At 39.3% G+C, this 21,415-nt stretch overlaps 2 protein-coding genes across 2 annotated transcripts; one reads left to right on the top strand and one right to left on the bottom strand.

Annotated features, from left to right (window-relative positions):
* Positions 1-1,838: 1,838 nt before the first annotated feature.
* On the top strand, positions 1,839-4,312 carry nkl.4 (NK-lysin tandem duplicate 4). The gene is made up of 5 exons (XM_044375424.1): positions 1,839-1,918; positions 2,013-2,098; positions 2,915-2,992; positions 3,070-3,224; positions 3,849-4,312. Exons 1-5 carry the CDS (start codon positions 1,870-1,872, stop codon positions 3,940-3,942), a joined length of 462 nt encoding a protein of 153 aa, XP_044231359.1. The 5' UTR covers positions 1,839-1,869; the 3' UTR covers positions 3,943-4,312.
* Positions 4,313-7,377: 3,065 nt separating this feature from the next.
* tonsl (tonsoku-like, DNA repair protein) lies at positions 7,378-21,397 on the bottom strand. Its single transcript, XM_044375830.1, has 28 exons — positions 21,065-21,397; positions 20,850-20,945; positions 19,593-19,735; positions 19,240-19,423; positions 18,965-19,094; positions 18,641-18,812; positions 18,427-18,541; positions 18,146-18,297; positions 17,854-18,006; positions 17,009-17,134; positions 16,193-16,391; positions 16,046-16,101; positions 15,842-15,931; positions 15,454-15,526; positions 15,174-15,337; positions 13,388-13,511; positions 13,041-13,282; positions 12,421-12,907; positions 12,100-12,296; positions 11,172-11,278; positions 10,870-11,026; positions 10,665-10,743; positions 10,264-10,571; positions 9,158-9,329; positions 8,758-8,933; positions 8,475-8,548; positions 8,125-8,258; positions 7,378-8,007 (listed from the first exon to the last, which is right to left on the bottom strand). The coding sequence occupies exons 1-28, from the start codon at positions 21,087-21,089 to the stop codon at positions 7,808-7,810; spliced, it is 4,335 nt and encodes a 1,444-aa protein (XP_044231765.1). The 5' UTR covers positions 21,090-21,397; the 3' UTR covers positions 7,378-7,807.
* Between the last annotated feature and the right edge of the window lie 18 nt (positions 21,398-21,415).

Raw genomic sequence — 21,415 nt, 5'->3', positions numbered from 1 at the left:
ACTGTATTTGTCTCCATAGTAACGGTCAATGAGGCTTATGGGTAATGCAGCCACTTCCGCAATTGAAAACTTTATTTCTAAGAATTGAAGGAGAAATTATTAAAATGGATGGACATAACATTAACCTATTGTACTGTTGAGTTATCAAGGACACATTTTTGTACTGAGAAATGTTAAAGATATCAAACTTTGACACCGTGCAGAAAATACTTCCCAGCAGCGTGTCGTCCTATCCGCCCACCAGACTGATACAGACTGATAAAAGTGAAATAAAGAAATGAAAACAAGGATAAAATCTTGTGATTAAATGTTGAGTAATGTAGCAGTTATAGATTAAAAAATGAAAAACAAATGAGAAAAAACAATAAAGCAATAAAGAAACAAACAAACAGACATAAAAGATACTTCCAATTGAAATACATTAGTTTTGAAGTTGCGCTGAGTGTCATGAAAAAAAAGGAAAATTCCTGTTCATGTACACGAATCTATAGATTAAATTTCATTACTATTTCACAAACTGCCATGAGACTGGGTTGCCTCCCGTACTGACATCTTTAAAAACACATCACAGATTTTGTTTTTTAAAAAGGCTTAATGTTTTTCTAAAACAGATGGTCATTGTAGTTTTTAGTTTGTTGGGGACTATTTCCAGGGTATTTACAGATGCTCTGGTGAGTATTTCTGTTAGCGGGGAGGTGTGAGATTGAAATGCCACAGAAAAGTACGTTAAATCTGGCTTTGGCTACACAGGCAATAAATCTTGTTAGGAGGATCAGTCAATTGTTGGTTTTGGTCTTTTTATTATTGATTTATTGTGAATAACATGAATACAGAAAATCACTAGACTTATGTGTTAAGGTCTATTCAACTTCAGGCTACTGCTATGGTAGCTAAAATGAAATCCTACTCTTGTGTGCTTGTTAAAATGTAGAAAATATTAATCACTGAAATACTTTTGCAATTCAATATCAATAAGCTGGTATGGGTGAAGTTCTACTCAGTGTGATAATGTAATGACGATTTTGCTTCTAAGTCTTAAAACATTCTTAACTCAAACTCCAATTACTGTTTTTCTTCTGGAGCTTTCAGCAACACCTTTTCATCAGTAAATGGAGATTGCAATGTTGAAAACAGACCCATCTCCATGACAATGTAACAAACACCATTCACTGATGAATGAGATGATGGCTGAAATCTCAGAAAAAATTCTGTTAAGTGAGCATTGAGTTAAGACTTTTTTTTTTTTTGTGTGCACATTGTTTCAGAACACACATATAAAAGCCAACAATTGATTAATGGGATGTAATGAAATGTTTCATCTTGCAGAATGAAACAACTTCTCATAAACATATAATTTCCAGCCTTTAGCCCCATTCAAAACAAAACAAAACCTTTCAGCTGAGGGGAAGCTGCTGTGTAAAACAGCACAGCGTCGTTCTTCTGTATTCGAGTGCAACACAGATGAACTGCTCAGTGGGACTTTAATCCTCGAACAGACAGATCAGAAAATAAAACAAATATTGCAGTATTGTATGTGATATTCAGATAGTGAAACATTGTAGCAGAAATACTGTGGTTCTATCATTTCCTGTCATGGCAACAGCTGATGTGAGTGAGTGCAGCAACTGGAAAAGATGACAGAGTTGATGAGTAGGAAGTGTGAACATTTTGTGTGAAGGTGGTCTTCAGGAAACCATGTGAGAATGTTCTGCACTGTGGTCAGCTACAGGTTGTGGTTTGAATTTCCGTCAGTGAAGGCTTTGCAGTGGGGTGTTGCTGTGTTCTCACTCACCTCCTCCAGGTATAAAAGATGCGTTATTGCACACTCTCAGAGACACACACTTTGAGGCCACTGACTCGCGGGTAACAATGGAAACATCTTCAGTCCTGCTTGTTTGTGTCCTGGTGACTTGTTCAGGTTTGCTGTTGTGTCCTGCATGTTTTCCATTTTTAATTTTGTTCATCATGTAAAGTGTACTGAAACGTTTTCTCCATTCTTTGTCCTGTCACAGTTTGGACAGTCCATGGGAGATCCTTCAAGGTCAACATTAATGATGAGGAGCAGACGGATATGGAAGTCTCCGTGGAGGCAGGCAAGGTAACGTAGTCCAGTGTTCATCATTAAACTATAGATGAGAACATGTTAGATGATCAACAAAGTGTCACATGCTTATTTGCTGAATCTCTGTAGACTAAGTAAGCCTGACCTTGACTTTGGACCTGACACCAACCAAATCTTTAAACATTTCATCCCAGCCTACACCTAATCTGACTAACCACAGCTCTGAGATAGACTCTGCAGGTCACTCCATTGCTTCAGACAGAGGTTCTCAGCCTGGGGACCAAAAAAATTAACAAAACAGGAAATAAGGAGGAAAAAAAGACACAAATTATGTTGACCTGACAAAAAAACACAAATTATGTTTTTTTTCTGACTTTTCTCTAATTCTTGCTGTTTTATTGTAAAATACTGGATAGTTTTACTGCTTAAGGCCTCTTAAAACTATTCTATCTGAGACAGGAACATATACTTTTGGTTGAACTGCTCATAACTCATAGACACAGGCAACTGTGACAAGGAAACAGCAATCAGCAGACATAGCTTTAGTATAAAACCTAACCTGACATAAATAATATGCAGGTTGTCCAAACTTTATTCAGACCCACACAGTTTTATATCAGATTCTAGTGCAGAACCAAAAGTTTCATTACATGCTATGTATTTATTTGAAAGACACCTTTTTTCTCAAACCAATTTACAACTGCATTATAGTGTGTTACAAACCATTTAGTGGTTGTTTACATAAAGCTTATGAATGCTCTGTGGTATTCAACATTTTTCCATCACATTAAGTATTACTTTAAAGGCTCATGCATTTGTTAACTTTGTTAACTGTGTCACTTACATGTGCAGCTTCCAGGTGTATGCTGGGCATGCAAGTGGGCTCTGAACAAGGTGAAGAAGTCCGTTAGTCAGAACGCCACTGTAGAGGTAAGATGCCCACTAGACTTACGGCACAGTAGTCGGTGCATCTCTGAAGGAGCAGTAATGTGATTTTTCTCTTACAGAAAATGAAATCAAAGTTGTTGAGCGTCTGCGATCAAATTGGCCTCTTGAAAAGTCTGTGCCGCAAATTTGTGAAGTCCAACCTCGCAGTATTAGTTGAGGAACTCACCACCACCGATGATGTGAGGACGATCTGTGTTAACACCAAAGCCTGCAAGTGAGTCACCAGCCTGCTAGTGTACTGACCTAAAACCACATATGTATTCATATTTGACTATTACTCACCTAAAATAGTCTATATTCAGAAAGTACTTTTACAATGTTCATTACTTACAATGTTGCAACTTTAATTACAGCTTAATACTCCACAGTGGTAGAAAGTAACTAATTTACTCGGGTACTGTGGTTAAGTATAACATTAAGGTACTTGTACTTTATGAGAAAACTTTTCAGAGGGGAAACATTGTACATTTTATTTGACAACTATAGTTGCTCGTTCAAGATTTTACATACACAACATATGACTTAAGTTTATCACATATGAACTGCAGTTATAGATTCAACAACCCAACAGCACTTGAAGTAGTTAAAATGAGCACCGCAATGACCAAATGTACAAAATCTAAGAATCACTTACAAAAGAAAACCATAATAATAACAATCTTATAGTGTACTCTAAAGTATACTTCACTTCTGCAAAAGTACAATTTTGAATGCAGGACTTTAACTTGTGATGGGGTATTTTTACAGTGTGGTATTGATACTTTTACTTATTATTTTGATACTTCTTCCACCACTGATACTTAATTATTTTAATCTTTTTCTGATGTGTTCTCTTTAGGCCAAAGGAGTTGTTGGACCTGATCCCTTATTCAGGCGATGAAGATACACAAGTTGAAATTAATGTGTATCCCCGACGTCTTATGCATGGCTGATAGTTGGAGAGACATGGGTACGACATACAACAAAGGTCACTGGCTGGAATCAAACCAGGGATGTTGCAGTTATGTGGTATGCACAGTGACCCCTCGGCTACCGGGGTGCTCTGCTTAATTTGTAGGAAAAAAACTAACTAACCAGCTGACAAAATTTTTAAAAAATTCTGTTTTAGTGAATGATTAAGAGCGCATAAAAGTATATCATGAAGGATTTCTAATGATCTTTCAGTTTTCTCTTTGTCACTGCATTAACTTTGTGTTGCATTATTTTCTTTTACCTTTTATTACTTCGCAATGCCTGTTATGTTTATTCCCATGTCTGTATCAGTTCACAGCTGATATCAATAAATGTTTGCATTTCAAAAAACTTTTTTTGAATAATCTTTGTTGGACTAGATGCAATGTCAGTTTTGAATTATATAATAATACATTTTATTTATATAGCATTTTTCTTAACAAAGTTACGAAGCACTTAACAGAAGAAAAAAAAAGAAAGAATGAAACAATTTAAAATAAATAAAAACAAACAGATCATAAAACACAGGGGAATAAAATTAAGTTACACAAAAATATAAACTGTCAAGAGTGGGATAATAAGCAACATATCAAACATTCATAAAAGCTTTCTGATAAAAGAATGTTTTCAGAAGAGGTTTAATATTGCACTTACACCCTATGTTAAAATCTCATGACTCCATATCAACCCTGACAGGTCACACGCACCTCTATAGTCTGAGAAGATTCACAGAACAAAGGCTGTGCTTTAAAATGATGGTCAAGTTAAAAATAAATCTCTCACTGATGTTTTTGAAAACTGTTCATCGGTCAATGACTGTGTGTGGGCTCCATTTTAAGTTTGAAATGAGCAGTCTGATCAGTCATATCATGCATGTCAGTCAAACACAATATTAATAATGTGACTACAAAGTTTACTCATCACTGCTTCTGCTGAGCAAGGCCACATGTGAAACTTTGTGGTTTTTGTGGTGAAGCTTCTCAGAAACCATTCATGTCCTCAATTTAATTTGAATTTTACAGATAACAATAGCAACTGCAAAATGCATTCAACACTTTCAAAGACACAGATAACATTTAATCCCGGTAGTGATTCAAAGAAAATTGACTAGTGGAAAAATTGAACTGTTTCTTGTGGAATCAGTTTGTGTGTTTGAAATATCTAAAAAGATAAAACTAAAAAAAAAAAAAAAAGATCGAGAAAAAGACCTTCCTCTGACAGGATGTTGCTGGATGCTGTTATTACCCCGTTTCTTTGTACAGAAGCAATGATACAAAATAAACCGCATTACTGACAATTATTATTTGCAGTTGGTGTGACATGGCTCACACAGGCCTGCATGCATGTGATGACTCACTGCAGCGGGACTCACCACATCAACCACCATACTTCTCCGTAGAGCAGTTGCTAGTATTGAATTCTTAATTGCTAAGATTCCTGGAATTAATTGCAGTAATTGACATGTTGGAGCCTGATTCTGCTCATATTTCACCACATGAATGTTTGCATGTACAAAACTGCCTGCCCACATCCAATCCTATCCTATCTAAGAGATTTTAGTGCATGATAACATTAATGGGTAAGTCTAGTGATTTTTTCATTGTCACCTAATCCTATGAAAAGACAAAAACAACAATAAGTTGATCTTACTATTGCTTATCTTTCTACTGTATATGATATAGAGCTCCATTGTTGTATAGGGGAGTGGTGGCCTAAAGGTTAGAGAATCGAGCTTGTGACCAGAGTGTCGCCAGTTCAATCGCCCAGACTGGCATGTTAAATCTGGGAGCGGGAAGTCAAGACGCAGTGCTTGCCCCTCCCTCATTACCACCACCATTAAGGTGCTGCTAAACCCAACTGCCCCAGTTTAGCTCTGACTGTGGTTGTACTATGCAACTGAATGTGAATGTGTGAATATGATCAGGGTCTTCTTGAAAAAGAGAGCATTACTCTAAATGAAATTACCCTGAAAAAAAACCCTGTTAAAACACATCAGTCAGCCATCTTGTTCCACTGGTTGACACGTCCCCTCTGTAACATGAACACAACCACTTCAGTTTAAGTTAGTTTGAGTCAAACCAACGTACACCATCCTGCTGCTCTAAATGCTACAGTGCTCAGTTGTTTTAGGAAATTACTTATCCCCTTTTAAAAATAAACAATATATTTGTGACAGTTTTTAAAAAATAAAAAAAAAAGATTTATCTTTACAAGGAACTTATGAGCCACAGATTGGCTGATAAAGTGGGAAAGTACTAAGACAGACTGAAACATTGTTGGGTTTGCATTTTCATGAGATTTGTTGATAATAACAAAACTATACATTTATAAAATATCCCTAGTCTTGCTTAATAAGACCTCAAAGTTTACTTTATTTGCATGAATACTGATATGGAAGGGGTGTCAATATTAAAATGTAATAATTTAATCAATATGCACATGTATGCTAAATTGAAATGTAAAAACATTTCAAGTAACTCTCTGAAAAAATGCCCAAATTTGCTTATGCTAAGGAGACATTTGGCATACTAGGGAGTGGAATATGATTGGCGCGTTCCAGGCAATCCGATGCCACCATTCAATGATATGAATGGTTGAAATTGACAGAAAAGAGCTTAAAATACCATTTCTATTTTAATTTCAGCAGAAATGAGCTAAACTCAGGACATACTTTAGATGCATTTTAAAGTTTTGGTCATATAGTATTCATTTCACATTCAGTTTCAGTGTATGTTACACCATGAAATAGTTTTTATACAAAAAAAATACAAAAAGTATATATGCCTGCTGTATGCATATATAATGATTCAATTATTTTATCTCTCTATATAAAGCAGGGAATCTCTGTATGTCTGCATGTTTTTCCTTCATATATCTTAAGAACTGTTCATCCAATGTACTTTATACCTGGCAGGTGGATTGCTGGGGAAACGAGGAAGTGCAACGTCGTTGTGTGAAGTTGTTTGGATGAGCGGTTCTTGAGAACTATATAAAAAATACCTCATAAACAACGTAATTTTGCTTCTTCTTCTGCTCATGGAGTCAACAAGCGGAAATACAGACGGCATCACTGCTATTGCAACCCACATTGTCGGAGGTGGGATTACAGCTTTCATGTTAATAACTTGAAAAAGTTAAAGTCTTTCTACTCCACTCTCTACTATTGAACTGTATACTGTGAATGAAACTTGACTATCAGCATGTTTAATCTCAAAATCCTAGCGTGTCAGGTAACCACTTTGGTTACTTGGTAAATTTGGTAGTGATCAGAACGAAAGTGTAGTGGGACACCACAGACCTGTATGTATCTATGGTCAATATAAACTGAAACAGATGAATAAAATATGTTGTTCAGGATTTACTGTATGTGAACCATAAATAATACCTTCACAGAAATTAAAAATTGGCCACTGAAAGACAAACACATCATGAGTCACTTTAATTGTTTGTTTCTTTTAAATCAAATCATACAATAATTCAGAAGGCCGAGGACAAATGTGCCTCATGACACAAATACACTGCTAACAAACTGTCTCAACACAACTGAGACTTTCACACATACACATAAATAAGGCGTACAAAAAACATGAACCAAATAAGCTATTTACACAGAATGGCTGTGGAGGCCATTTCACTACATTTTTTGTGCAGTTTGTTTCTTTTGAAGATTTAGGTGTTCAGCCTCTGAACAAAAACCTTAAAAGAATAGCACCCTTATTATCAAAGTTGTGTCTTTACGATTTATTTAAAATACAAGATAGCTACTGATTTCACGTGGATCAGCGTCAGTGATAAAGAGAAGAGGAAAGAAATGCAGATTTGTCATCATCTTTCATTTTCACTTCCTCATGAGGAGGCTGCAGCAGAGAGAAGGCACTTGGCGTTTCGGTCGAGAAAGCGTCCGTGTGACTGACTGTTGTTCCAGCTCTGCTTTAAGGCCTGCCGATCCAGCTTGTTGAGTCCTTGAGAGCAAAGACGGAGATCCCTCACCAGCTCTGACAAACCATCCAGACCTGCACTGTCCCAGGGGCCAGACACCTGACAACCTGACGATGAATCAACAAGCATAAATTCAAAATGTAAACATGAAAAAGAAGATTTAGTATCCAAACCTAGCCTTTGTTCATTTTTGCCTACATTTTGACCCACACACATACGTTTACCTTGAAGGTTTAGAAGGGTCAGCGGTCGACAAGCTTCTCTAAGAGAGATCAGGATGCTGTGAAGTCCTTCTGAAGTGACAGACGGGTTTCCTGATAAGTTCAGACTCACCAGAGTCGGACATGAAGGCAGGCACCTAGAAAAGATTTTCCCCATGTTTTAATTTCAAGGACGTTTCTATACACTGATTATTAGGCAAGTTAAAATGTCATCACTGATAGTTTAATTCTGAATACATCAATATTTTCTGAAGACATCAATATTTTCACAGACTAAAATCAAGACTTTTTGCAGCATGTGTGGCAGCGATCATTGCCATCAGACACACACACACACACACACACACACTAACCTGGCCAAGGTGGCTACACTGCTGTCCGTTAATTCGTTTGCTGCCAGACTCAGATGAGTCAGTGAACACTCATCCTACAAGAGAAGATGAATGTTTTCATTTCACTGTTCAGGTCAGGTGTCTTAATGGTATGTGTAATGCCTGTGTGTCATGTCAGCACAAGTAGGATGCTGGAGACACAGGTGCATAAAAAAAACAAAAAAAAAACCCATACATGAAAGTTATTTGTGGAATAAAAAAAGTGTTGTGTGCAGTGTACAGAATATGATTCATGTGTGTGTACCTGTGACAGGACTTTGGAGAGGTGTTCCAGTGCTGGGTAATCAGTGGGCCCCCTGCGGACAGCAGACAGGTCCAGGTGTGTGAGACTATGCAGAGGCAGAGTTTTCAGCACCAGCTCAAAGCCAGTGGAGCCAAGTGCATTGTGGGATAGACACACTGATTTCAAGTGGCCCGTGCCTGTAGGATAAAAGGATATTCGTTTATTAATTTACTCAATTTAAACCCCCAAAACGCATTTTTTCAAGCTAAAATTAAAAAAGAAAAAATCATAATTTATGCCCTATCTGCTGTTATCCATCCCTTTACTGAACCCTTTCTCTGAACTTCCAGTTACATAAGCTAAATGATTTTCAGAGAAAAGATCCCACTTGAAAAGAAAACAGTGACTTTCGAACTGTTACCTGTCAGAGCGCTGGCTAGCAGTAGACGATGCTGCTGAAGGAAACGAGCAGTGAGGCCACAGGCCTGCAGAGACAACTTAGCTAACAGAGGGCAGCAGGACAGCAGACAGGACAGGGACTCAGATACACCGTCACCCAGCGGATTCATACTGAGGTCAAGCTCCTCCAGACACTATGAGAGATCAATTCATATTAAATATATGATGTCATTCCTCATATGATGTGAAATGCATGTTGACAGTTTGTTTTGAGACTGCGGTTTGTGGCAAGTCAACAGTACATGTAGGAAGGTGTTATGACTTAACTTACTAGTCACACGATGACGGTGCAAATAAAGACTGTGTCACAGTTGAAATCTACATGAGAATAAAAAGCCTTTCGCTTTCCTTCAGCAAACGGTCAACTGTGTGACTCACTGAGAATCTGCTAATAAACTCAAAAATTAAACTCTGCTTCTGCAGCCTTAAAAAAAAAAAACAACAAAAAAAAACCAAACACTTGACGGCCTTTTCATGCACTATGATATCTGAATTCAATCTGCCACCACAGCAATGACATTTTTTTTTGTGTTTTGCTTTTATCTTTTTGAAATATTTATCTGTAAGAATTCTGCCACCAACGCAATAAAATAAAGATGACTAGGTGTTTGTGGCATTAAAAATTATATTTTAAAAACTTTAAGAGCAGCATGTTTTGGTGTGTTTTCACTGGAATTTTTCTACAGAAGAAATCAATAGTCATGATATCTGCTGACAAAATCATCTGTGGAATATCCAAAGTAAGTTAGACACTGGTTCTAAAGAGGCATGTTATTCGGTGTTTTTAGTTTCATTTTTCAGTGCTTTCAGTAGCTCAAAGAATTGTTTATTTAGGAGGCAGCAGAAGTTTCAGAAGTAAAAGAAATTATCTGTACTGCCCAGAGTAGAATTTATTGTGATTTTAAGCAAATATATCCTTTAAAGTCACTATGATATAAATATATATAATTTAACTACTATAATTACCATTTATAAACATAATCAGGATCCAAACAGTGTCATATATGGGACCAAATTATCACCAAATGCTGCACAGCTGCATGTAATTACAGCAGAAACACTCTTTACCGGAAATGCAGGATGGCTCTGACCCTTTAAAGCATTTACAGCCTTCTCGAGTCCTTCCCCTGTGACGTGATTGGCAGAAATGTCCAGCAGCCGAAGTCGTGGCATAGTGATTGTTGTGGCAACCAGTTCGGGGAGAAGGCTGTCGTGGAGACGGTTGCCGGAAATACGCAGCTCAGTGAGGCTGGCTTGCAGTTTTAGGGCACGGAGGAGGGGGTTGAGGGACGAGGGGGTCAAGCTGAGGCCACACACCGACACAGACGAACTCCCGTCCTGCGCCTCGCACAGCCGTGTGACACGCTTATTTTCATCTGCAGACACAGACACACCACGTTTTATAGCGGATCATCAAAATTTGCATGCCCGCGCTTGTGTGCATTTGTGTGTGTGTGTGTGTTGCTCACCCACTGCCAGGCTGTGACAGGCCTTCTTGTAGCGCTCAGGGAGAGGAGGGAGATCCCAGGAGGACACTTCAGCCAAGACCTGCAACACACCACAATATTACACCCGGTCTCAAAAAAAAAAAGTCTCATATTATTGTGAAAATAAGTAAAACAGATCTTAAGGCAGCCTTTAATAACTTAATGCCTGTCCTCAAATTGGCCGAACCTCCTCATTGGTGTGCAGGACAGCCAGCAGCAGGTCCTGCGGGGAGAGCAGAGCACCTTCCTTCTGCAGCGAGAGACGAGGCAGGAGGCCACACTTCTGGTAGTAACGCTGAGCTGCTTGTTCACACAGCCACGACACAGTGCAGGAGTCCGCCTCACTGGAACACAGTGGAAGAAAATGAGCGTCAAGTCAAAACTGTTAAACCAATGTTTAATTCCCAATTTGTTAAAAAAAGCTGCACCCAATGTAGGTGTTAGAGAGCAGGATCATTTTCAGGAAAATAAATAACAGAGTCATTCAACCTTTGTGGAACTGGGATGAGGAAAACGTCCTCCTGAACTCTGACCCTCATTCTGATTGGTGGAGGCAGTGATGTGGGGATGGGAGCGGCCAGTGTTTGAGTTGGAGGCTGAAATAAACAAAATCGACAAATTAAAAAAAAAAAAACTAAACATAAATATAATCAAAACAAACAGGCTTGTATCATTTAAGTCCATAATGTATGTGATCACACACACAAGTCTGAAAATATATGGAAAAGAAATTTTGACAGGAATGGAATTACATTACTATAATAATATTACTGTTTTGTCAGAAAAAAAAAAAAACACAATTTTTTATCCAGTTGCAGATACACTTTTATTGTGAATTCATAAACTTATATGTTCAATGTTGCCAGCTTATTAGGAATATTAGAAAACAGCCTATAGAGACAAAAGAGAGACAAAAACTGACCATTATAGCATTCATGAAGCTGCTGTATTAAACTGTGTTGTTTTAGCTAGGTGCACCCAAACTGTGCATAACATTGACCTTTATCCTGAAACAAAAATCTGCAAATTCTGAAACTGAACATGTGCAGTTTGAGTTCTGATGGTATAAATTCACACACTCATCCTAGATCCTCGAAGCTGCTGGTATTCAAGCTGCAGCAGCATCTTAAAAATTGAACTACCTTCCTTCCTCCTTCAGCTCTTTCTCATTTTCCACCACTTTTATCACTGTCTAATCAAGAATGAAGACAGATTCCTGACAAATGATGCTCCAGTTACAACCTCATTAGTGATGCTGCAACATTAATTATTCTCTATCTCTCCCTGAATTTTGACTCTTTCGACCTTGAAGTGAGTCTTTTTTTTTTTTGGTACAGCAGCTTTTTCCCACGGCAAATAATACTGTTCTATGTGCATGTATTTAGAAGGAGTAGAGATACAGCTCTTCTCTTCTAACCTGCATGTGTATTTGTGGGGGTGGCGGTGTCTCCGGTCTGATGTCGTCATCAACAGTTGGGCTGTGTGACCTGTTGACCTCTCGTCTGCCCAGCCTGACCATTCCTGGCATCTGAGTCATTTTGACCTGGTGAGGCTTCGGTGGGCCGTTCTTTTTCAGAGAGAGACCCCTGCTGGAGGAGGAAGGAACTGCAGAACCTGGAAGAGAAGAGGGCCACAGTGAAGCTGTACAAAAAAAGCAAATTATGGGAGAAATAACATGTTCACACACAAGACTTTAAACGTGTGCATTTGAAATGTTGTGGCCAGTCTGAGCACTCACTTCTGCAGGATGTCTCAGAGTTTGACAGCCTGTTTGGACTTCTGGCTGCTGAAGACAAAGCAGTGTGTTCTCCTCGCACCCCATTCTGTTCCACCCCAACCCTCCTCTTCTTCTTCGGCTGGATTTCCCCCAAATCGTCCTCCAACCAATCATCTGCCAGATACTCCTCCTCAGGAACCAGAGCTGATCTGTTGCTGGATGAGACAGCAGGTGTGCTGGAGAACTGGGGCTGCGACAGACCCTGGAGACGAGTTTTGGCGCTGCCCAAGCCTCGAATGGCGCTGTGGTACTCCTCTCGTGCAAAGACGGACGGCGCAGGGACCTCCCTGATACTCTCTCGATCAGAGTTGGGGACTGAGCTGGCTTCCTTGTTTGGGGGAACGTCCTTTTGACTTGGGGCTGCTGGGAAATTGTGTCTTGGGCGGACGGGACGGAGGGGACTGACCGGGCAGTCAGAGTCGCTGTCCTCTGAGCAGCTGCTGTTATTCTAAGACACGAATATACATACAAATCATATAATGTAAATATAAAGTTGGTTTCAGTTTGTATAATCTCAATCTTTTGTGAGAAGTCTGCAGTATTGTTTTCTAGCGACATAGAAAGCAAACACCAGACATTACCCCATACAGGACAGCAGCCTCTGTTCCTCTGGCTCTGTGCCGCTGTGTTGAGCCATTGCACTGCCACCGTTTGTGGCTGGCAGGTTCTGAGTTCACCTCAGAGTTCCTGCTGCTCCGAGACCAGTCCTGGCTGGAGGAACAGCCCCCTCCAGAGGACGACAGCGGCTCCGAGTTCTCTGCATCAAACAGCTGGCTGTCCTGCAGGGCATCGAACGGCTTAGCTGGGGCCGGAGCAGCAGGCACTGTGGTAGGCAGAGATAAGTGGGAAAATAGTGTTTGAGAGAATATTTAGAGGGCAAACCAAGGCTGACATGGTATAATGATCTAAAAAAAAAAAAAAAACTCACCTCCCCCTGCTAGCGCCTTCCTCAGGAGTCTCTCTGTTGCTGTGCACTCCTGCTTGGTGTCCTGGTCCAGCTCTCTGCTGTACGTCCGCTGCCACTGACGCAGGGTGTCCATGGCGGTATCACCCTGACAGAGGAGAGTAAAAGATAGACAGGACTTATTTCTCTAGATGAGGTGTAGTGATTTCAATATTACCTGTGCTGATCAGTGATTTTAGCCCCAGTAATAATAACAACCCCGATTACCAACTGTTTTTTTAGCTGACTCACTGGTTTACCTGTAATTTAAGTTCAGTTCGGAGAGATGCTTTGCATTTCAAAAGTGTATGTCTCAATTTTTACATACATGGAGCTGTTTACTGTCAGTTTAATCAGCTCAGCACACAGTAAAAACTGAAGGAGTAGAAAAGGATTTTGCTAAACTAATAGATCACTTGTTAAGTCAACTCATACAATAAAGTAAACATAAACAAACGCAGCCCAATTGACATTTGGAAAGAGACACTGGAGATGTTTGCAACTGCCTGTGTCAATAATTTCATTACAGCTAAATAATTACCAGTAACTTAAAATACTATTAAAATTAAGCCTGCCGATGATGAAGGTCACATGGTTTCCCTGAAGCGCATCACCATCCATTACACAACCAGCTCTTGTAATTTGCTGGTGGCTGTTTCTTTTATCATGAGGGAGGAGGGGAAATGTTTTATTACACATCCACTCTTGTAATATGAGTATTACAAGAAGCCTCTGTTCAACCGTCTTCTCTTAAGTGTTACTGGGGTTTACTTTCCATATGCTAAGATAAATCGGTGAACTACAGTACTGGTAATTAGAAGAAGAAACCTAAATGATTTTAACAAAGTTAAACAAGCATAAAAAAAAAATTAAAAAAAAACTACAGCTCAAGTGAATATTTACCAACTTTCATAATCTTTGCTGTATAAAACTTTGATACTTATTAGTTCTCTCTGTCCTGCTGTAATTACATAATAACAACAATAATAATAACAATAACAATAATATTACATTTAATTTGTACCACAAATGTAAATGTCTGAACCATCCTCTGAACTAGCCCCTTGACTCGCCAACGAACTCTTCTGTGGAGTCGTGACGTTTAGCCTGCAAAGTTCTAGGGCTTATGGAAATGGCGTTCATTAAAGGCTGCTACAAACTGAAATATTGAGTTAACACCAGTATTAGGTCATAAAAAAAATAAAATAAAATACTGTACTTCTCGAGACGTATACATGACGTACTGTAGAGTAAGGTTATGATCCAAGACTGGCTTTTTTGTTACTTCCTTTATTACCAGTTAAATTAAGTTAATGGGATTATTAATGAGGGTTTTCATAAGGTACAGTCACATTACAGTTCCATCAGACAAATATTAGCTTATTCTCCCATTCACTTGTATTGAAGTACGTACAAAAGGACAAATACAAGCATGCGTTTCCTATTTCACTGCAATCTCCAGTCGGCTCCAACAGACATGCAGGTCAGTCTTGGATGTGTCCAATAGAAACACTGCTGCATTGCTGCTATGGTGATGATCATCACCACATTTAATACATTATCACACTACCAGACTACAAACTGTAGTGTCACTCACACTCTTTACAGTTTGTGATCACTCCGATCAATATTTATTTACTACCTGCGTCAGAAACATGACATCATGTCGGGACAACGGGAACAATTTGGTTCAGAAATGTAATGTGACTGTACCTTTACTTCAGGTCTCTACAGATGATGATTCTGTTAACACACATGTAACCGCACACACCTTAGAGTTGCGTAGGGTGACAGAAGCCCCTCGTTCCAACAAGAGTCTAGCCACCTTAAAGTTGCCGCAAGCAAGGGCATCATGGAGAGGAGTCACTCCTTCACATAAGGGACCACCGGGGTCGTTGATGTTAGCGCCTCGCTCCAGCAGCACGGCTACAATCTCTGATGACGGAAAGAGTGAGAATGGATGAGATAGAGAAGGGAGTGAACAGCTGAATAAAAGAGTACAGTCTTCTTAAGGTGTTAATATACTGTAGGTATAATCTTAAATCAGTTACCTTGGTGACCGTGGTTGCAGGCCTCGTGCAGGGGAGTCCAGCCACAGTAGTCCCTGGGATTCACTGGGTGACCCTGACATACAGACAGGCAGGATGACATTAATCATGATATGATGTAGGTTGTATTATGCAGACTTAGACAAGAAGCTACAGTCCAAGATGTTTGGTTATTTGGCTTCTGCTGAGAGCAACACAGATATTCCACAGTTTACAGAGGATTTTATTCTCATCTGTCTGACTTTTGTTGTGTTTTGCTTTAGTGCATTGCTTCCTTCAGGCTGCCTCCAGATTGTCTTCATTGAGCTTTTTTAGACAAATTTCCGATGAGGACAGGATTTTTTTTTTTTTGAACAAATCAACAAAAAAATATGGATCTTATTTTGCTCACCTGTTCCACCAGGTACTGGACCTGCTTCAAGTTCCCATCTATACACGCTCTGTGGAGAGATGTTTCACCCTTCTCGTTCCTCTTGTTCCACTGAATCAGAAAGACAGACAGAAGCAGCAGGAAACACGAGGTAAGAAAAGGAATCCAAATATGAGATGATTGCTTGTGCAAAGTGCCGAATGATATGACGATATATGCCCTTACTCTTCCCGCCTTCCTCCTTCCTGACACCATCTTGTCATAGCCCTCCAAATCGTCATCTAGAAACCGTGTGAAACAAAAATAAGATCATTTTGGCAAATAATATAAACCATAGGTCTAAAGGTGGATAATTGATATCACACAGCCTACCTGAGTCTGAAAGGACAACATCACTGTCATCCAGCGGTTCACTGTTGTCCATCTCCTCTTCTTCATCGTCTTCACCATCGCTGTTGTCTGGACTCCAGCCCTCTGAAGCACACAGCTCATGCAGCCTCGCTTCAGTGTCATCAGCATCCGATGAGCCGTTTCGTCTCTGAACCGCCAAGCAAAGCCTCAGCACACGCTTCTGTAGGAGACAAAGTGAACCTTCATACACCCAGAATACCTGAAGTCTTTGTTGAGTATTGTTGAGGTGATGAGACAATACGATGATTATCTTATCATTTTAATGTACAGAATTGTGGAAGTAAGATAATTTGCTCCTTGGTTTCTTGAGTCTTGGGTAGATGTAACACTCACATAACTTACATGTGCATGCAGATGTATATCTCATAGCTGTGTGCCATTGACTGTAATGATATAAGTTGATACATTGACCAATCACAGATTATTTCTCTGTTCCTTCAGAAACTATATAGATTAGGTTTGCTCTTTGTTTGGTGAGACAAGCTGATGCAAATCTTTGTGTGTTCTGTCTCCTTATTGGATTATAATATTTTTTAATCTTCAAGTGTTTCGTGTCTTATTTCATATGTGTGTTTAGTATTTTCAGACAATTCCCACAACCGTATCATTCTTTAACAACAAATATTACAGTTTGCATAGCATGCATATGGATTTACCGCTAAATAAGAAGGCTGATTTGAGAACTTTTTTTTAGACTTATTAAAATCTTAAAACTTTGAGATTTTAAGAAATTGATTCCCAGTGTTTCACAACTTTCAGTTGGTAATGCCTCCTCACCTGTAGTCTGGCCTGCCCAGACTTCTGGGCGCAACGTAACGCTGTACTATAGCTGTTGTCTATATCCTCGAAGGCACAGCCACTCTCCTCCTGAGCTGTTGCAATGTTCAGCCAAGTGCTACATTCCTGATACAGAAACATACAGTTGATTAGTTACATACACAAGTATGGACGACATACAGTATGAGATTTTTCATTTATCATTGTCTACTATGATTATATTATTGGATTTTTTAAATAATGTATATCAGACAGCCAACAATTATTTTCATTATCGATTATTCTGCCAATTGTTTACTCATTAATCGTTTTGTCTATAAAATATCAGAAAAAAGTGAAAATGCTCTTTATAATTTTCCAGAGTCAATGGTTACGTCTTTAAATGTCTTATTTTGTCCGAACAAGGGTTCAAAACCCAAAGATATTCAGTTCACTATCATGTATGACAAAGAATCACATTTGAGAAGGTAAAACCAGCATTTTTTGGCATATTTGCTAAAAAATGTCAAATAAAAAAATGATAACACTATTATTCAGTTATCAAAATAGATTAATTTTCTCTCTATCGACTAATCAATAATCATTGCATCTCCAATGTCCTGTTTGTGAGTCATCTAAATTAACAGAACCAATCATTTGTAAAGTCAGATTTTCTCCCACAGTCATGGAGGTCGAATTGGTGATTTTCTATTCCCTGAACTAATATACATGATTGTGGAATCAGAAAAAAGGTGCTACAGTTTTTGTGATCTATCCACATAAACCTGACAACATTCCTGTGACTATAGAATGGGCCTTTAAATAGAGAGCAATGCTGTGTAACGATGCAGGTTGTTCATGATTACCTCAGTAGGGCTGCCCTGTCGTAAAGCCAGCTCCTGTCTGTAGTGCTCCACCGCTTTGCTGTGCTGTCTCAAGTCTGTGTAGGTCGCAGCCAGTGACACATGGATAACAGCCAGCTCCCTGGCAGGCTTTCCCAACGCCTTGGCACCTGTAAGCTACACCACATTGACAACAAACCTTTATGTAATTCATTGTGGTATCAATCTGCTATGGAGTCAATAAACTCAAATTGTAGAGGAACTAAAATGCATTTAATAAGGCTGAGACGTATTTAAATGTTTTTATGTTTCTCACCTGAGCTTGATATGCATCCAAAGCTTTCTTGTAGCAGAGGACTTTACAGTAGAGGTCCCCGAGCTGTTCCGCCAGCCCCACTGCCTGACGGGATGGGAGTCTTTTGCCCTGATCCTCCCCCAACTCCTCCTCTAATTTACAGCCCTGGTCAGCTATGAAATTAAAGAAACAAATCATGTAATAAACTCAGCCATCTTTGAAATATAATATAATGAAAACAAATCAAACTAAATAATCTTGAATAAATACATATAATCAACAAGATTGAATAGCTCTTTCACCATATTTGAACACTTTCTTCACTGCCTGCCGGTCCAGTGGCTGCTGGGAACCCAACATGAGAGCTTTCTTCAGAGATCGTCTAGCTGCTACGAAATCACCCAGAGACAGCTGGACCTGTGAATAAATGTCACAGAGACACACATGTTGAGCCACAGCGACAGAAAATGGGAGTTGTTTGATTCCAATCAACTATTGTTGCTATATTTTACATACCTTGCCGATGCAGTGGAAGCACTCACTCTCACTGAACTTGTCTTTGATCTTTCGGGCACACTCTTTGGCCTGTTCCAGGCAGCGCACAGCATTAGAGTGTTGACCGTTACGAAAGCAGATGTTGCCGAGGTTAAAGTTTGCACGGTAGAGATCCTCCAGCAGTTGGCCCTTTCTTTACAGGATGAATAAAGGAAGATAAGAGAATCAACAATACTTTACGGTGAACTTTTTATAGAGAAAAAAGAAGGCACAATCATCAAATCACTGACTATTTACCCGCTGTTAACCTAGGACAAGATTAAAAGTAACAAAGGACATTCTTACTCAGCAATAAAGACACTGCGTCGGATCAATTCACTGCAGCGCTTGTGCTGCCCCAGATGATCATAAACCAGACCGAGATTGAGGAAGAGACGAGCCTTCATCTCACTAATCTCTCGCCCAGGCACAGTTCCTGGAGAACAGAGACAAACAAAGATTACTAACCCCGGAAAGTGAAGCAAAATGTAAAATGTTAGAAAAAACTGGTAAAATTATAATTTAATATTTTCCACAAATTCCTGAAGATACACAATGTCTTCATGACAAATCATGCGCACCTTCTAGATAATCATTCACAATGGCGAGGCTCTTCATGAAGGTATCCTTTGCTTGCTCTAAACTGTTCCTTGATTGGTCTGATTCATAACGGAAGAGGTAGGTTCGACCAATAGTGGCCAGCGCTCGCTGCTCCTCAGCGTGATCTCTGACAGACCGAGCCAGGTCCAGGTGACGGTGTTGATGCTGGAGAAAACACATATACAGAAAACCCTTTAAGTGCTTCCAAAACATCCTTTGATACAACATCTGTACCACTTTCGTATTTCAAAATGAGAGCTTTCAAGAATTGGTTCAATAGCCACAAAAAATACTTTGTGCATGCATTTTGAAAAAGGCAGAATTATCTATTCACTTTCAAAGCAGCTTCAATATTTCCCATCTCTGCGTAGCACTCTCCAATCTTTCGATTGGCCACAGCTCGTCCAATAACATCATTTGACACCTCAGAGAGAGACAACTCCTGCTGGTGCTCCCTAATGGCAGCTTCATAGTCACCTGGAACACAGAGAGATAAGACAGGACAAAGTGGTTAAACAAGAGGTCAATAAAGGAAATGTAGACATGACTATTAAGCTTTCAAAGAGAGGAGAAAAAACATAAGAGAGGCATGCAACAAAAACAGATTGAGGGTAGGACCTAAATAATAACTACACTTTACATTACTGGAGAACATCACACAGGTTACTGTGACTAAGTGGCACAATAACATGTCTTCATAATGTGCACAAAATATACAACAGAGAGACAAGGAATGACAGCAGACTTGAGGCGACACACTGCCATAAATGTACACCACAGTATGGAGGTAGTGGGGAGGGCAAAAGTCGATAACTATGGGGTTTAAATCCAGAAAGAGGCAGTAAAGCGACATCAAGGATACCAATTCATGTAAATCGTCTAATAAGAAGAACAATGAATGAACTGCAAGAATGAAGCTGCCAGTTGAAAACTATTCTAAATCCAGTCATTGCATGTATATTTGTAAATGGACACAATCTTAGTTTGAAAATTAGAAATTGTGTCTGTTTACGCCACCTCCATCTGTATATTTCACATAATGATGAGTATAGAGCTGTTATGATTAGTCAATTGATTGATTAGTTGCCATCTATTAAATTAATTGCCAGTTGTTTTGAGGACGTCACTTTGGGACTGGGGAAACAGTGATCGATATCTTTTATTATTTCATGACATTTTATGGACCAAACAACTACTCGATTAAGTATTGATAGGTTAATTGATAATGCAAATAATCAGTAGTTGCAGGCCTGATTGAGTGTATATTCTGTAAATGGACAAGCTGAGTTTTAAAGTCACAAGTGGGGTCTGTTTACACAACCCCCATCTATATATTTCACATAATTATGAGTAACTACTGTATGTATATTCATGATTAAAGTTGTTTGAAAAAATTCTAATCTCTTTCATGTCCTTATCACTGTATTACATACAGTACCAGTCAAAAGTTTGGACACACCTTTTCATCCTCTTGAATGAGACAGTGTGTCCAAACCTTTGACTGGTACTGTATGATACATGGTTTTGGACAGATCTCTGTAACTTACACATTTTTACTACATATTAGTAGTTGTTATATAAAACCACTTACCATTTCTGGACAGCAGCTCTCCCAGCTGATTGCAGATGTTGGCTTCCTCTTTTAGGTTGTTGCTGTTCTGGGCTTTGCTCTTTGCTTTCTGCAGCTCTGTATGACGTTTACAGATTAAACGTAACGTTAACCATCAACAGCGCAAACGAGCGAAGTACACTGGGGATTATACGTCTGCCAACTTGCAAATACAGTTAAAGTAAGGCGATACTTACGTTTTATCTCCCGTGAGAAGCTCATCGTGGTTAAGCTCTGGTAGCTAACAGCCAGCTAACTTACAGCTGGTGGTCAATGACAACGGAGCGCGCCTCACTGTAGCTAAACGGATGCTAACTTACAACTCACACATTTTCAGAATCAACCACCTTTTTCACTTCCCTTTCACTAACACACATCTCTGCTAATCCGTTGATGTTCTCGGTGTCATTTTCCTAACCGATCGTGCTCGTCATGTCTCATCAAACAGCAGACAAACAGCAAATATTTGTTTGCCTTAGCTCTCTGTTCAGGAACTTTTACAATGCCCCGCCAGGACTGTGGGAACCAATAACATCACTTCATTTAAT

Source organism: Thunnus albacares, chromosome 15, assembly GCF_914725855.1.
Source record: "Thunnus albacares chromosome 15, fThuAlb1.1, whole genome shotgun sequence".
NCBI lineage: Eukaryota > Metazoa > Chordata > Actinopteri > Scombriformes > Scombridae > Thunnus > Thunnus albacares.
Note: the sequence above shows the minus strand (reverse complement) of the source record. Positions and strands in the feature narration are given on the sequence as shown.

Coding starts and splice junctions, on each gene's coding strand:
- tonsl (XM_044375830.1), bottom strand. CDS start 21,089: ATGAGCTTCTCACGGGAGATAAAAC. Junction 16,392..17,008: donor CTGGGCAGGCCAGACTACAG/GTGAGGAGGCAT, acceptor TGTCTCCTACAG/AAGCGTGTGCTGAGGCTTTG. Junction 8,934..9,157: donor GCTAGCCAGCGCTCTGACAG/GTAACAGTTCGA, acceptor TTTATCCTACAG/GCACGGGCCACTTGAAATCA.
- nkl.4 (XM_044375424.1), top strand. CDS start 1,870: ATGGAAACATCTTCAGTCCTGCTTGTTTGTGTCCTGGTGACTTGTTCA. Junction 2,099..2,914: donor TCTCCGTGGAGGCAGGCAAG/GTAACGTAGTCC, acceptor TTACATGTGCAG/CTTCCAGGTGTATGCTGGGC. Junction 2,993..3,069: donor GTCAGAACGCCACTGTAGAG/GTAAGATGCCCA, acceptor TTTCTCTTACAG/AAAATGAAATCAAAGTTGTT.